The 17,921-nt window shown below is 44.2% G+C and overlaps 1 protein-coding gene across 6 annotated transcripts in view; it reads right to left on the reverse strand.

Moving 5' to 3' along the window:
• Positions 1–17,921, reverse strand: part of RYR3 (ryanodine receptor 3) — a 553,937-nt gene that overhangs the window by 140,515 nt on the left and 395,501 nt on the right. For all 6 annotated transcript variants that reach the window (XM_067742171.1, XM_067742163.1, XM_067742181.1 and 3 more), the window contains exons 39-40: positions 2,690–2,963; positions 321–435 (exon numbers count right to left, since the gene is read on the reverse strand). In XM_067742171.1, the coding sequence (XP_067598272.1) occupies positions 321–435; positions 2,690–2,963 (389 nt within the window). The remainder of the gene's footprint in view (positions 1–320; positions 436–2,689; positions 2,964–17,921) is intronic.

The raw sequence follows: 17,921 nt of genomic DNA on the forward strand, positions 1-17,921 counted from the left end.
CCAGGATCGTTATTAAAATCGTGTTCTCCTTTAGAACAGCCTTCTCCTGACACAGCACCAAACACAGCAGGCTCCTAAGTGGGGCCAGAGGCATTCCATCTCCGAAGGAGCAGGGCTGCAGAGGATGGGAAGGAGACTAAGCAGCCCAGTGGAATGAGCGAGAAGAGCTCCTACACTGGCTGGACCCCATCTCAGGGCTCCTTCCTGGCTGTGTGCTCATCCCCGCCCCCTCCTTGGGAAGAGTCACTAGGCAGTTGGCACCACCTCATGTGTCCCTGCCCAGGGGTCAAGTTCTGGTTAAATTCTCCTCGGAGCATTACCTGAGATTTCTCTGCACCCAGCACGTTCACCATCACCTCCATGACTGTCTCGTGCATGCCAAGGACTCGCATGAGGTTGGGGTGCTGGTAAAACACCTTGTTGTTCATTATGTCTCTAGGGTAATCAGAGAGAGAGGTCAGCCCTTGCTTATTTCAACGCTAGGACAATTCAGGGGCGAGAACACACAAATGCACAAACATACTCAGGGTGAAGTAATGTACATGTGACGTGCTGGAAAGATGCTAAGAAGGCACTAGGTTGGTGAGAATATACATGGAGGGCCTTTCTTTAGCTGAAAGGAATATTTTGTGCTCCTTTATTTCTACTAAGTGCTCTCTTTCTTTGAAATATTTCCTTCTAATGACATTAAACAGTTGTCCCTTGCCTTTTTTGCTTGTAATAGTTTTGAGACAGCTCAAATCACTGGATTTCTCTTCCTCTGTGTGCTAAGGGTCTTCTATTTTCCGTTCTCTTGTCCTTATATCTATGCCTCTATGTACCTCAGTTATCCAAATGGTAGGGCTGTACCCTTTCCTTAAGGCAATTGTGTATTAGGTACCAATGACATTTTTGGACAGCAGTGCTAAAAAATCAATGAAATGATCAACAATGAAACATAAAAGGAATTATATTTTTAAGTCATTCAACATAAATTCACATAATAAAGCTGCAGGCAAATCAAAACACAGAAGCAGCCTGTGACGGGGCTGTGGAATCCCTCGCAGGTGGTTACTCTCTGCCCATACCCATTCCCCCAAGGGCTGCAGCTGTTAAGAGGAGACACAATCAGTTTTTAGCGCAGCTGTGTCTACTGCAAGGGCTGGGGGAGAGGCTAATTCTGTGGCTTTTTTCTCTTTCCATAGAAGTCTCTTCATCTCTATTATAAGATTCCTCTTTGGAAATGAGTTTAAAAAATGCATGCATCTTCCCCCGACTCCCAGCAGGTGTCCTCAGAGTCCCTGTTCTGGGGCTCAGTGATGCTCCTTTACTCTGCAGGCTCGTGGGTGGTAGGATGGAACATCCAGCGGCAGGAAGGTTGTAGCTCTAGTGCTTGATTTTAATCAAGTAAAACTGTGGGCTGGTCAGTGAACCTTGTGGGGCTTCAGTTTTCTCACCTGCAAAAGGGAACTATGCTACCTAATTAAAGGAAATCTTTTTGATGTCTAAAATGTGATCTTGCTTGTGGTATATATATACAATGGAACACTACTCAGCCATAAAAAAGAATGAAAATTTGCTATCTGCAGGAACGTGGATGAACTTGGGGGGCATTACGCTAAGCGAAATAAATCAGACAAAGAAAGACAAATACTGTTATGATATCACTTATATGTAGAATCTAAAAAATATAACAAACTAGTGAATACAACAAAAAAGAAGCAGACCCACAGATATAGAAACCAAATTAGTGGTTACCAGTGGGGAGGCGGGGAGGGGAAACATAGGGGTGGGGCAGTGGGAGGTACAAACTGTTGGGTGTGAGACAGGCTCAAGGATGTATTGTACAACACGGGGAATTTAGCCAATATTTTGTAATGACTGTAAATGAAAAGTAACCTTTAAAAATTGTATAAAATAAAAAAAAATTTTAAATGATGAAAATAAAAATAAATAAATAAAATGCAATCTTTCTGGTGACGTGGCTTCCAAGGAAGAACCACGAGCTACTGTCATTGGGAAAAGGTCTCAAAGAACTGAAGAAAATGACTCCACATCAGTCCTGAAAAAAGGGAGGAATTGGGCTGTAATTTTTCAGAGGGAAGTCTCAGAAGATCTCCAGTCAAAAACTCAAGGGCTCAAAACGTTTCTCTCTTGTGGAGTTGAACACACTGCCACTTCCTCTGGATTTTTTCATTGCCTCCCTGGGGCTACTTTTATCAGATTCAAACTAAATATCTGCTTTTCTCCAAGATTCCTCCCCACTTCTTCTGGCCATGCCCCTTCATCCCCAGTAGCCCACTGTCTGGTCTCTCAGGTTATCGAAGGTGACTGATTTAACGAGCACATAATCCCATGAGGGGTGAAGTCAGGATGGGGGCACACGTAGGTTTTATGTGATTTGCTTCCAGAACTGCCATGTAGCAAGTTGAACCAGTTTTCCCACCGGAAGTTTCTTTTTCTTTTTTTTGCGGTACGCGGGCCTCTCACTGTTGTGGTCTCTCCTGTTGCGGAGCACAGGCTCTGGACGCGCAGGCTCAGCGGCCATGGCTCACGGGCCCAGCCGCTCCGCGGCATGTGGGATCCTCCCGGACCGGGGCACAAACCCGCGCCCCCCGCATCAGCAGGCGGACTCTCAACCACTGCGCCACCAGGGAAGCCCTCCCACCGGAAGCTTCTTGGAGAACCTGCCCTTATGGGAATGACCTACCCCAGCCCGTTGATCATGAGCAGCTCCTCCTCCTTGCCCATCCGGACACTAAGCAGGCAGCGAATCTGGCCCAGGGCAGCCAGCAGGCTGATGGTGTCGCTCACGGAGGCCTGGCTGATGGTGTAGGTCTTCCGCAGCGCCTGCAGCAGCTCCCCGATGCTGTCGTACTGCCTCCGCAGGAGGTTGAACATCATCCGAACCAGCTCTGCATCCTGGATCTGGTCCTCCTGGGCCCAACAGATCATGGTCTGTGAGATGAGCTCCTTCAGCGTTGCTAGAAGGACAAGAGGAAGGACCAGTACTGAGGCTGTCAAGGCTCAGGAGAGCTGCATACTTCCGCCACGTCATTCAGTGATAACACACATCATCAGCTGGGCAGGGTTAAAAAATTCTTTTTTTAAGGGTGGGGTATGGCAGGTAGAGAAGTAGAACATATGACCAAAAGGCAGGACCGTGAGCCGTACTATAAGAAAAGAGTATCTCCACTTTGAATTGAGAAACCTAAATATTCTATTTGGATTAAATGACATTAAATGACCTTTGAATGATGCTGGATGTAGAAGACGAAATAAGACGCCTTCTTGCCTTCAGGGTGCTCACAAGCTGGTTCTTTACATTTTCATTTTGACTTAAAAGTTACATTTTATCTTTATTTTATAATATAATGTAATACGCACTAACATGGATGCAAGCCCCACGGGATAGAGTGGGGAGTGAGTGATTCTGGATGGATGAAAACATTAAGAAGACATTGGTCACTGCCTCTTTAGAGTAAAGCACTATTAAGTCCTGGGATTTCTCTACCATAAATGCTATTCTCCAAGTGTTCTAAAGATACCACGTACCACGAACTGAGTAAGCCATGCCATTGACTCAAGAACTCTAAAATATATTTGAGTTGACACAAACATAAAAGTACATTAGGGGATGGAGAGAAGTAGACTGACAACACTCTTTTAGGTCCAAAGACTTTGCAACACTGGACATCTGACCATCACCGCTGAACTGGCTGGGTTGTCCTGGATCTTTTGTTTTTTTTTTTAGGTACGCGGGCCTCTCACTGTTGTGGCCTCTCCTGTCACGGAGCACAGGCTCCGGACGTGCAGGCTCAGCGGCCATGGCTCACGGGCCCAGCCGCTCCGCGGCACGTGGGATCTTCCCGGACCGGGGCACGAACCCGTGTCCCCTGCATCAGCAGGTGGACTCTCAACCACTGCGCCACCAGGGAAGCCCTGTCCTGGATCTTTGGCAGGAGTCAGCTGACATTATGTCAGGGACTAATTTCACAAGCATCAAGAGAGAAACCAGTATGACTCTGAATTCAAAATTTATCAGGGCTCACGCTGGTTGCACAGAAACACCACTGGCTGCACAAGTAAAGGAAAGACGGCTGAAGTGGGACTCAAACCAGCACTGGGACCTTCAGAGGTTGAACTGAATAGCCCCTGAGAAGTGCTGATGGGCACTGGTGGGGGAAGATGACCAAAAGAGAGAGGTAGATCTGTGCAGGAGGACAGAGTGATGGGGGCCCTGCCGGAATGTCTGGGAAGGCACTGCTCAACCCCTTCCATGTCATACACATTTCCAGAAGACGCCCTAACGGAAGTTAGAAATGCTGCTCTTATAACTTCATCCAAGTCCAGCTCTGCCTGTCACACTCCTGCAAGGTATGGATGGCACCAAGATCGTTAATTCAGACCCAGTGATAAAGGCAGAGCTCAGGGGATGATGAAGGTCACATAGTCTATCAGTGAAATGACTGGGAATAAACTCAGATGGGTGCTGTCGGTAGCCTGTGCCCCATCTTGAACAGTCTAGTTTTCTACTCCATATCACTAAATATGGCAGATATCTGCTCTACATACAGTAATGGCTCATCATAAGGATATAAAAATAGAACTTCATTACCAAAGCTGCAGAAGAGATCTAGATGTAATGGATTAGTTTAATTTACCGCTGTGTCAATCAACCCTGTGGGTGTTTTAGGTTCAGATAGGAGACGTAAGCTGAAAAACTTAAAAAAGGATACCCAAGGCAGAGAGAAGCACAGTTAAAAGATGTTCCTAAGAGACCTCACTAGGCAGGGATTACTGACTAATATCTGTTAGGTTAGATAATATCTGTACTCTCTGAGAGAGAAAAGTTGTTTGTGGTCTAAGCCTGGGCTCCTCTCAGGAACTTGTTTCCTCAGTAGCGAAATGTAAAGGTTCCTGTTTCTCCTACCTAATAGTCACACTAAGGAATAAAAGCAGGACAGAACCATAGACACTCTTGGATGCAACGTCATTTTATCTAGTCCTAGTCCTGTATGTACAGTTCCCTCTTAAGCCTGAATTTGGCCTGAAAGAATTACAGTTCTCAATACTTACAACCACATACTTTGCAGAGATAACACACATCACCACAGTCCCCGCCGCACTTGAAAAGCAACCAACAGAGTTGTTAATCAGCTCAAGGGTCATTCCAACCGGGAATTTTACAGAGTCATAATGAAACCAAGCAAATATTAGCTTTCCCTTAACCTGGCTTTCAGATTAATTCAGGATTTGGGCTTGCTCTTAGCCACCACTGACTTACCAATCCAAATCAACATTTGTAGCCCAGAGAACGAAACATTGCCAGCAAAGCATCTCATGAGAGGGCAAATGGGAAAGGAAAAAGCTATTTTTTTTTGGAAAGGGCAAGATTTTATTTTATTTTAATATAGTTGATTTACAATGTTGTGTTAATTTCTGCTATACAGCAAAGTGATTCAGTTATACATATATATATACATGTACACACACACACACATATATATGTATACACAGTCTTTTTTTTTTAAAGTTTTATTTTCCATTATGGTTTATCGCAGGACACTGAGTATAGTTCCCTGTGCTATCCAGTAGGATCTTGCTGTTATCCATTCTCTATGTAATAGTTTGTATCTGCTAATCCCAAACCCCCAATCCATCACACCCTCCCCCCCAACCCTCCTTGACAACCACAAGTCTGTTCTCTATGTCTGTGAGTCTGTTTCTGGGAAACAGCTCTTTAACCCAAAAGGGTGGAGCAGGAAACGCCCCACAGGTTCTTCATCCAGGCCAGCCTTCAAGGCACGGATGAGACAACAGGATAAACAATTATCTGTGTGTGACCAAGCTAACGCTCAGTTAAAAAAATGTGACCCCAAGATCCTGACAGAAAGAGCAACTCGTCATTGTGTATGGATGGGCAGATGTAGTTCAGCCAAAGGCATGACATTTAAGGCCATTCTTGTTGGACAGGGGTTCAAACGGTGAGACCAAGGTCCAGAAAGTGAGACAAAGAATAACTATGAGAAGAAAACAAATTGGGGGGTGGGAGGAAACATTCTTAAGAACCCTGAGAAGCACACTTTGTGGCCTGACGTATGCTGAAGACCTAGCACCACCAAGAAAACGTAGACTGAATCACGAATTTCTAAAGGCCTAAACACTGCTGGGACTGAGAAAATGGAGCGTTATACCCCTGGCAGCAATGCTGTTGACAATTCCTCAGATTTTAATTAGCTCCCACGAGCCAGCATCAGAGAAGTGTAACCAGGGTAGAAAGGTTAAAAAGAATAAATTTTCTTTTTTTTCTATTTTATAAAATAAATGTATTTATTTTTGGCTTCATTGGGTCTTTGTTGCTGCGCATGGGCTTTCTCTAGTTGCGGTGAGCGGGGGCTACTCTTCATTACGGTGCGCGGGCTTCTCACTGCGGTGGCTTCTCTTGTTGCGGAGCACGGGCTCTAGGCGAGCGGGCTTCAGTAGTTGTGGCTCGCAGGCTCTAGAGTGCAGGCTCAGTAGTTGTGGCACACAGGCCTATTTGCTCCGCGGCATGTGGGGTCTTCTCGGACCAGGGCTCGAACCCATGTCCCCTGCATTGGCAGGCAGACTCTCAACCACTATGCCACCAGGGAAGCTCAATACATTTTCTAGAATGTGGTAGGCTCTCCCTGTATCTGTAAGTCTGGGGATTAAAATAATTAATGCACATAACCATGTCTGGCATATACCATGGGCTTAATAAAGGGTAACTATTATGCTATCTATGCCAGTAGCTATAAAAATGTGATCCACAGACCCCTGGGGTCTCCAAGACTCCTCAGGCAGTTTGCAAGGCCTACTGTATTTTCATAATAATTCTAAGATGTCGTTTGCCTTTTTAATTGTGTGGATAGCAACACTGATGGTGCAAAAGCAACAGCGAGGAAAACTGCTGGGGACGTAGCACAAATCAAGGCAGCAGCACCAAACTCTACGCTTTCCTGCCACATCCCTGAAACAACGCCCAGGGTCTCATAAGAACGTTCTGAGTGAAATATAAAGATTATTAATTTTATTAACAATAAACTCTTGAGTATACATCCTTTCAATGTCCGGTCTGACAAAATGGGAAGCGTGCCTAAAGCACTTCTGTTGTACAAAGGTCAGTGGTTTTCCTGAGGAAAAACACCTGTGCAATTGTCGTCATTGTTATGAGCTAAACGAGGTGCTTATTTCATGGAATGACATCTTAATTAAAAGAACGACAAACTATGGTTAATAGTTTGAGTATTAACCATAATACTCTCTTGAGTAACAGAAATAGTTTCTTAAAAATGAAAGAAGCCTGTCACTTGAAGGAAAACAACTGATAGTACCTATTGCCAAGTTTATCATTCGAGCTTTCAAGTGAAAACTAGAATTTTGCAAAATGTTTATCTGCCACTGTGAATTTGACAGCTTCCCAGCACTTAAAGACTTTTCTGATTAAGTTGTTGATATTAATGAATGATTTAAAAATATTTTATAATAAAATGTGTCAACATTTGAAAGCTCTGTAGAACTCAGTGAACCAGTAATTTCCCAAAGGTCAATGCATGATGTTACAAAAGCATCATGGGTAACAGAATCCATTTAACATGCAAGATAGACCAATGGATTGTTATGTAACTAAATACAAAAATTTCTTTAATATGATTTCAGATCCCACATAGCAAATTAACTTTTGAGGAACTATTACTTGCTGAGTTTTGACACAGAACCAAAGAAGAATATCCACAATTAACTGAAAAGGCTACTAAAAACACTCCTTCCCTTTGCAACTATATATCTGTTTGAGGCCAATTCTCTAACCAGATATAAGAATTCCAAAAAAAAACCACCAAAAAACAGAATCTAGCTATCTTCTAAGTCAGACACAGATTTATAAAAATGCAAAACAATGTCACTCATCATTTTTTTAATTTTTAAAAATTCAGCTGTTTTTCATAGATGTTATTTATGTAACATGTAATGGGTTTACTATTTATTATTTAATTTATTTATTGAAGTACAGTTGATTTATAATGTATTAGTTTCAGGTGTACAACACAGTGATTCAATATTTCTATAGATTATACTCCATTTAAAGTTATTATAAGATATTGGTGGGCTTCCCTGGTGGCACAGTGGTTAAGAATCCGCCTGCCAACGCAGAGGACTTGGGTTCGAGCCCTGGTCCGGGAAGATTCCACATGCCGCGGAGCAACTAAGCCTGTGCGCCACAACTACGGAGCCTGCACTCTAGAGCCCATGAGCCACAACTAGTGAAGCCCGTGCACCTACAGGCCGTGCTCTGCAACAAGATAAGCCACCACAATGAGAAGCCTGCACACTGCAACGAAGAGTAGCCTCCGCTCGCCGCAACTAGAGAAAGCCCGCACGCAGCAGCGAAGACCCAACGCAGCCAAAAATTAATAAATAAATAACAAAAAAAAACCCCATCATTTAAAAAAAAGAGATATTGGCTATATTCCCTGTGCTGTACAATATATCCTTGCAGCTTATGTATTTTATCATTGTAGTTTGTACCTCTTAATCCCCTACCCTATCTTGCCCCTCCTCTCTTCCCTCTCCCCACTGGTAACCACTAGTTTGTTCTCTGTATCTGTCAGTTTGTTTCTGTTTTGCTATATTCATTTGTTTGTTTTAGTTTTTAGATTCCACATGTAAGTGATAATACACTGTATTTGTCTTTCTCTGACTTATTTCACTAAGCATAATTGGGTTTATTATTTTTAAAGGAATTAACAAATAATCATTTTCCCATAAAACTGATAATAAATTAGAATTTAAAACAATTCTAATTCAGTTTTAAATGTGTTAACGTGATAGATATAATCCTCATAAACGAAAGCATTTGGGGAACCTTGGTAATTTTTAAGAGCATAAAGGGGTCTCAAGACCAAAATTTAGAGAATCCGTGGTCTCTATAAAAGGCCTATGTTAGGTGATGGCTGTGATTGGAAAGCAAAGCTTTCCCTACAGCTAAGATGAAACCCTGTTCCATTAGGCTATGTGATTCTAATCGAGTGGCTGAGACCTGAACCTTGAAAAGTGCAGCTTAGGAAGCTTTCTCTGTTTGTTTCTGGATAGGAGGTAGATTAAATGAGAGTATAGAAAGAGTAAGACAGCTCACATTGAGAATTAAAGTGAAGATTAAAGAATCATTATCTCGAAAGTTGAATCCCGGCAGTCAGCAAGGGGCCCAGCTGTTACTCATTCATCACCAAAGGGCTTCCCGCCAGCCTGAAGGGCCCTAAATGCTTCCCTCTTCCATTTGGGTTGAAGATCAGTCACCTTGGGGGCAAGGAGGGGGCCGGGATCTTTGATACGGAGGTTGCTGGACCTTCTGCAGCCTGCTCTGCGGCCAGTACAATGGGGTACACAGAGAAAAGGTGGGCTTCAGGCTGCAGAGGGAGGCATTAAACCTCTGCCCCCGACATTAGCTTACCTTTCAGCAAAGACTTCACTCTCATTAACGCTGGAAACCAGGGCTGTCAATTCCAGAAGGCTTTGCTCTGGAGGCCATGTATACCTAGGCCTCAGGACAGACGTCACTCACCTGTTTCTGGCTCTCCTCATCTTAGTAGCTGAATTACCTCCAGTTGTGTCCCTCCTAAATAAGCTTATTAATAATAGAACGATAATTTCTGTTATGTGCCCAATTTTGAGTAAAGAACTCTATATGAAACTATTTCAAGACACAGTAATTACCCACAGCAGCCTGGCTGGGAAAACTAAGTACATACACGTGAAGAAGAAATAAAGTGTAAAATAATGGGCGAAACTGTGTTGCCTAAGACATTTAGAAATAAGACAACTTATAAGAAGGTACAACTTCCATTGTAATACATATACCCAAAAGAAATCAGAGAAGCGAAATGATCAGATCTTCCCTTCTTACTTTTTTCCCTAACGAGTCCTTTATCTAAAGTTCTTTATGTTTCTAGAATATGTCCACATTACATGGAGACTAAAGCAGAAGGGAGGGAAAAGTTCTATCATGAAGTTAAGAGGGTCCCTCCAGGGGAGATACAAAACGATCTGAGAGAAAAGATATTCCAACGGTTTGGAATGCCATTTCCCTTCAAAATATGATTCACACAAGTAGTTCACATAGTAAATACTTATTTTTTTTTCTGGTACCAATGGGAGAGTGCTGACAATTTTGGAAGGATTTTCAACAAAGCAAACGGAGGCGAGTCTCGAGATATATTTGAATCTCTTTCTTAAGCAGAGACAGATACAACTAAATATTGATTTCATTTCTGCTGTTTTTCTAAATTCATCTTTGGAAATGCTGCCCTTTAATGACTAAAGACACTCTGGTGTTCATAAGAAACACATCTCTATGTCTGTGAGTCTGTTTCTGTACTTAGAGAACGAATTTATGGTTACGGGAACGGGGCGGGGAGGAGGGGTAGATTGGGAGTTTGAGATTGACACGTCCACATTGCTATATTTAAAATATATAACCAACAAGGTCCTACTGTATAGCGCAGGGAGCTCTACTCAATATTCTGTAATAACCTATATGGGAAAAGAATCTGAAAAAGCATAGATACTTGTATATGTATAACTGAATCACTTTGTTGTACACCTGAAACTAACACATTGTTAATCAATGGGAAAAAAATTGCTAAAACTACAAAGAAAAGAAAAGAAATACATCTCCTGAAGGGGGCGAGGCTCTGGGAATAAGGTAAAGGTGAGGTGGAGAGGTCAATCTACTGTTTGCCATCATGTTCTGGCCCCTGTTACTTTCTCATAATGTGCACACACGTCTAATTGCTCCACTCAGAACCTCCACCCCATGTGATAAAATTGCTTCCCCAGTCTTGGTTGCAATGCTAGGATTTTTATCCACCAATTTACCTGTTCCAAGAAGGCCTTGTCAAGTGAACTGGATGGTTCAGCTCATGGGATTTTGAAAAAGCTAGCGTGCTCTTTTCAAAAACGAAAAAGAAAGAAAGATATGTAACCAAGCCCTTGTTTTTCTGTTGACAGAGAAAAAATCCTAAGAAACAGAACGGCTTTGGGATGCTAGACGTGTACGTGTGGTTTCCTTGATGATTATAAATGGCTTCGCTTATGAAATTATTAACATTCTGACTCACACCTTACTTTTGTAATTAGTCTAATTAGGGACAGCCAAATCTAGGCAATTATATCAAGTATATGATCTAGAAACCGCATTTTAAATGATTGCTCAGGCTAACTCAGAGTGGAAATATTTCTAAGGCACTGTATTGTTTAGGGAGACTTGATGACTGAAAGGTAGTCTAAAAGAAAAACAGCTACTTCACTACTTAATTTCTCGACTAGTCAGACATTCCACATAAGAAGAAAGGATCAGAGTGTCTTCAAATTAGAGCTAGCCTTACTTAGTACACCGGTTTGGGAGCCCAGGTAGTCATTTGTTGGTAAGTTGTTTATTTCCTTCCTCTCGTCACTTTGTAACCTCCTACTGGACCTCAGAACCTCAAGCCCAACCATTCTGTGAACCTAGCAAGCAAATTCTCTGGGGAGTCACCCATCATACGTGGTATAACGTTTTTCTAAATGGTCAAATTACCAGCTTTGCCATGCCAACTACAATAAGAGAAAGGCCATTTATTCTCACGGTGCAGGTTTAAATTTTTAGGCTTCAGAGGTCTGAAAAGAATCTTTTCATCTCTAAATTTAGACCGCAGTCCAAGTGGCCATCAAACAATGAAGTGCATGCTTATTATCAGAGAGATGCTGGCCACTGGCAAAGCAAATCCCTGCAGCTTACAGATTCCAAACCTATGCTGGTGCTACGTTTCTTTGAGTGTGCTCTTAAATCTGGGTCAGTTTGGAAGAAAAAGTGTTCCCAATTACATTGTGGAGAGGGCGCAAACAAAACGGCACTGCCCTTAGTTTAAACTTAGAAAGCAATTTATAATGCTCACACTTACAATGGGAAAAGAAAAATAATTATGTGTCTCTAAATTACGTACACTTATTTTTAAATTCTAGGTGATTAAACAGTCAGCTTGTGGCATGCTGCAAATGCTCTGGAGGCGTAACCGTTGGTCGATCAATTCCGAGTAGAAAGAACAAGTGTATTTTGACCTCTGCTTTCTTCCTCCCTGGGGTAGGGTGAATAATGCCCCTCTACACCCCCGCCAAGATGTTCAGCTCTAAATTCTCAGAACCTGTGAATATGTTACCTTACATGGCAAAGATACTTTGCAGATGTGTTTAAGTGAAGGATCTCGAGATGGGAAGATTATCCCGGGTTATCTGGGTGGGCTCAATGTAATCACAAGTGTCCTTTTAAGAGGGAGGCAGGAGGGTTAGAGTCAGAGGAGGACTCGTGATGACAGAAGCAGAGGTTGGACCGGTAACTGCTGGAGGGGCCACCAGTCAAAACATGCAGGAGGCGTTTTGAAGTTGGGAAAGGCAAGAAGAGGATTCTCTCCAGAGGACTGCAATGCTACTAACCTGTTTTAGACTTGTGACCTCCACAGCTGGGTGCTAACAAATTTGTGTTGTTTTACGCCACCAAGTTTGTGGTAATTTGTTACACCAGCAGCAGGAAACTAATATAGTTCCACGGATAGGAAGTCCTGGGTTGAGGATATCTGACTGTTTTCCTGAAGCTCCAAATCAGACTGGAGCATCTCAGTGAGCAAGTACTACAGACCCTGGGACCTGAGAGAGAGCCGGTTTTCTAAATTTTTTATGAGGCAACTGGAGTACATAAATGACAGGGTTGCTGACAAAAGCAGAGCCTCTCTGGATCTGGCCCAGAGCTTGTGTCAGACGAGAACAACATCAAATGCAGAAAGTACCTACCGTAGAACCGCTGTGGCCCATTAGATAAGGTGCACACATCACAGACAGCACCTTCTCTAGTTCCCGTAACACAGCTTGTTGGCCTCTACTCCCCCTCTGAACATCAAGGGTAGAAATGCCTACATCTCAACACTACCCGCTGAGTATATGAAAGATGCTGTAGGTGAAGACCATCATGGCATAATGAATACTCCTGACAATGAGCCAGCATCCATTTGACCATCCTTCCTTCTTAACAGAACTCTGCTTTTGTACTGATATCTGCCTCTCTGCCTTATGGCCCATGTTCCTCTGTGAAAGGACCCAACACCACTACAAAGGTGGCTCTGTTGACTAAGTCACCAGCACATGTTATTTCCTAGGTCACACTCATCGGTTCATAAGTTGACCCATGATCGAGTTCTCCAAACAAAGGTGATCTCAGGATCCTTGCCTCGAATATCAGGGCAGAAGAAACTTTCTTGCTTTTCCCTTGGACACTGTAATGCATGGATGTAAGGCCCAGAACTACAGCCACCATGCTGGCTGGGGACATGAGCAGAGCCAAGGGATTAACTCAACCAGGGCCTGGCTCCATCTCTAAACCTCCAGATACGCCAGTCAAAAAAGTGCCTTGTCAGCTACTCTACCTGAATTGGGCTTTCTGTTCTTTTTTGATGAAAGCATCTGAAATGATCATTGTGGAGGTGAAGTTCTTACGTATGACCTGTGCTTTGTATATTCACTTCAGAAGCTGAGAGGGATACCAACTTCTAAGTATCAGAACATTAAACTGAGCACTGCTTTAGTGAATTCTTATATTCCCTTCCCTTACCCCGTGAAGTAGGAATTATTATTCTCTTTTTTACAGAGAAGAAAACTGAAACATACAGAAGTTACAGAAATTTGCCTAACGTTATAAGTAGTAAATGAGCGAGCAGGGATTCAAACCTTGCCTGCTAGAATCTAAACCCATCCGCTTTACCATCTTAGTGTTGCTTACTCTCAATAGCTTCATAAAATTCAGAAATAGTTATCTTTATTAATGCTTTACATTTATATTATACTGCTTAGATGGTCTCTTAATAAACTCCAAAATGGATTCAGAAATGAATCCTGAAAATCATAAAGCTTCAGCTCTTTTTCTAACTGACTCTAGCTGGGCACATGAGCTACTCTCTCAGAGCCTTGGACTCTTCACCCATAAAATGAAGTGAACAATATAAAATCCATGTTGAAGAAAATGAATGGGAGTACGGTCTAGTGACAAGAGTGCGGGGTACTTTGTTTCCGCTCTGCCTGTGTGACTTTGGTCAAGATGCTTTACCTCTCTGTGTCTCTGTTCACTTCTATGAAGTCAAGTCACTTGTGGCTTTATATTCTATGATTCTGTGTCTATCCAACCCACTGAGCTCTTGAAAGTATTGTTCTAATTTATTAAAATGGTAAATGAATGCCTATGGCTTCATCGGGTAAAACTGATGAGCACCAAGAATTTTACCACTGCTCTTTTTTTTTTTTTTTTTTTTGCAGTATGTGGGCCTCTCACTGTTATGGCCTCTCCCGTTGCGGAGCACAGGCTCCGGACACGCAAGCTCAGCGGCCATGGCTCACGGGCCCAGCCACTCCGCGGCATGTGGGATCTTCCCGGACCAGGGCACGAACCTGTGTCCTCTGCATCGGCAGGCGGACTCTCAACCACTGCGCCACCAGGGAAGCCCTACCACTGCTTTTTCATGCTACCCAGCTTGCTCTTACCCATGATGTTACCCAGCTTGCTCTTACTAATACTGAAACCTGAGATTGAGGAAGTAAAATCTTAAAATGCCAGCAGTTCCTGACCATGGTGAGGAAGTGGTCATTATCAAAGCATCACTGCACGCCGCTAATCACTTACATCGAGGAGATGAGCTGTGGAAACTTGATGGCCTTTCTGATGACTGTCCTGATTGCTGAAGTAGAAAGAGCCCTTCCTATGCCAGGGGTCAGATGGCGCAATAACACTCTCCAGATTTAGTTGGGGAGATTTACTGGGGCAAGTCTCATGCCCTCTGTGCTCTGAGCTCCAGAGCTTCCTTGGGGCTGAATGTCTGGTCTGTGTTACAAAGCATCCAAATACCTAGACTTCTGAGCAGAGAAGGTCAGGGAGAAAGTCAAACCCATCCACTCCAAGGAGATTTGGAAAATTCATCATGCTCGTTTCTCTGAACTTGCCTGGTGCCTCTCTGTCTCGGGCTGTGCCCTTGGTGGCACTTTTGCCTCATTTCAGTAGAACAAGGATGCTATTGAGATCACTGAGAACAAGGTTACGAGGCCCTGAAAACCTGAAAGGCAAAGCCTGCAAAGACAACTGGACATTGTTATTCTAAGAAAGAACCGCTCTGTTTACGACGGGGCCCAATGAACAGGCACTGGCTGTCAGACCCCCAGAGACACGTGATGCGCACGCACCCCACTGCCTGGCTCTGCAGCAGGCAGCTGAACGTCTAAGAAAGCACCCAGCTCTCGTTCATCTCAGCTCTCCATTTAATTGTGGGACATGTCTACTCGCTTCCTTCTCTACGGGCTTCCTTGGCTGGGGAATAAGGATGAAAGTTCAGGCTGCTTGCTAGAACATTGTACTTCTCACAACAGTAGTAGCCAGTATTTACTAAGAGCTTCCTGTGTGTCAGACTCTGTGCTAAATGCTGAATCTGAATTTTTACTTAACCCTCATGACCACCACGTAAGAATAGAAAAGACAGATGTGGCAGGAACTGAGTTTCTCCAACATGGATGGCCGTTGTTAGACTAATCCTCACTTTATTTTTTATTTTATTTTATTTATTTATTTATTTATTTATTTATTTATTTATTTCCCCGGTACGCGGGTCTCTGACCGTTGCGGCCTCTCCCGTTGCGGAGCACAGGCTCTGGACGCGCAGGCTCAGCGGCCATGGCTCACGGGCCCAGCCGCTCCGCGGCATGTGGGATCTTCCCGGACCGGGGCACGAACCCGTGTCCCCTGCATCGGCAGGCGGACTCTCAACCACTGCACCACCAGGGAAGCCCCTCACTTTATTTTTTATGTTGGCAAAGAAGCACTTCAATTTAATAAACGAACCAAGGATCTTGTAAATAGGGGGTCTGCTGAGGCAGCGGGGGAGTGAGTGCTGTACAGGAGACGGAGCCGCTCACCTCTCTGCACAACTGGACCCTACAAACTGCCCAGTCTCGCTGGCCTGGCTGCCCTGGACCTTGACTCTCAGGGCCCGCCATATGGGGACAGTCTCGTGGCGGTCGGCTATTTCTGCTAAATCTGTTTCCCTCCCTCAGTGGTTTTCTACCTTGGTCAGAGCATCCCCACTTGTGAAGCAGACAGCTTCATCCCCAGGACCGTTTCCCCAGCTGGCCGGCCACCCCCTCCCGTTAGAGGCAGCCCCGCAAAGCACCAGTGGGGCTCACGGTGCCGGTTCTGCCAGCCCATCTCTGCAGCCTCCTGGGGTCTCATCCATCATATGGAGATAATTAGCCTGTTGTTTCTAAAATAGTCAACCAGCCTCATAATCACTTTCTCAAGAACACTCAGGCGATTAAATGACCGATGATGACAACAGGGTAAAGAGAACAGAGAGAACAGATGATGTTTGCTGATGTGGTAGGGAGGGAAATCTCTGAGATGAAGATGAAGCACGGATGGGACAGCAAAGGACTCAGGGACCTGAGGTCTCTGTCTTTACTCTGTTGGGAAAGCACTCAAATTGCTTGTATTTTAGTTTCTATGTCTTATTCACCGTGGAGAATAAACTGACGGTGAGGCAAACTCCCAGCCATGCGTCCTTGACGTCTGTGCTTCCCTGTCCGCCCCTTCACTGCCTCCCGCCCTCGCCCAGCATCCCTGTAACAGTTCTGAAAGGGCAGGGTCCCTGCCCTGGACGTGGAGCTTGATTCCCATCTTGGCCTCTTTTTCACATGTTGCAAGAACCTCGTCCAAATTATTTTGCTTCTCTCAGGCTCAGCGGCGTAGCGTACAAAATGGGTATCTGCCTGCCACTATATCTGGCTGTTTGCTGTGGGATAAACTCAGATGAGGTAAAACTCTGGTTCTAGCACAGAACCTGGCACAAAGCTGGTGCTCAGTCGATGGTAGCTCTTCCCTCTCCTGACAGACTCTCTTCTCCATCGCGAGAATGCAAGCTACTCCGAGGGAGGGCCTCACATCGACTGATCAAACAGATGCAGAACACCTCTTACGCATGGATTTCTGTTGCGCTCTGGACTGGGAGCCAGTGCACGATCACGAGTTCCGACCCTGCTCTGCCATCTATCGGTGGGCAAGTCACCGCATGCCTCGGATTCTCTACTTCCTCATCTCTAAGCTGGGACTCACAATGCCTGTTTCATCTGCCATGCAGGGCTAGCCAGTAGATTGAGACCAGGTGTGGAAAATCTTCTTGTGTCTCCTATGGAGCTAAATAAAAGTTAAGCTCTGCCTCCCCCCACCCCCATGTCTGTTAACACAGTCACCCATCCTGTCCCATCAGTAATGCAAAGACCATCTGTAACCCCTTCCTCTTCCTCCTATTTCCAACTGGTCATCAAGATATGCCAACCCTACTCTTAGAATGTGGCTGGGCCCCTTGAGCTCACTTCTTGCTGTTAACACCTGTATTAATTTTTTTTTTTTTTCCTGCTGTGACAAATCAGCACAAACTTGGTGGCAAAACAATACCAATTTGCTATCTTACAGTTTTAGAGATGAGAAGTCTGACCCAGATATGGGTAAACCCAGACTGGGCTAAAATCATGGTGTGGCACGGTGCATTTCTTTCTGAAGGCCTTAAGGGAGAATCCATTTCCTTGCTTTTTCTAGCTTCTAGAGGCTTCTGGCGTTCCTTGGCTCATGGGCTCTTCCACCAGGAGACTTGAGCCAGGCCCTTCTCATGTCCCCAACCCTCTAACTCTCGTCTGCCACCTTCTTTCACTTTTAAGGACCCTTGTGATTACTTTGGGTCCACTCCAGAAATCCAAGAGATTTCCCTACTTTAAGGCCAGCTGATAAGCAGCCTTAATTCCTCTTGCAATTAAGTTTCCCTTTGTCATTTAACATATATATAGGTTCCAGGGATATGGACATCTGT

This window comes from Pseudorca crassidens, chromosome 1 (genome assembly GCF_039906515.1).
Source record: "Pseudorca crassidens isolate mPseCra1 chromosome 1, mPseCra1.hap1, whole genome shotgun sequence".
Classification (NCBI taxonomy): Eukaryota; Metazoa; Chordata; class Mammalia; order Artiodactyla; family Delphinidae; genus Pseudorca; species Pseudorca crassidens.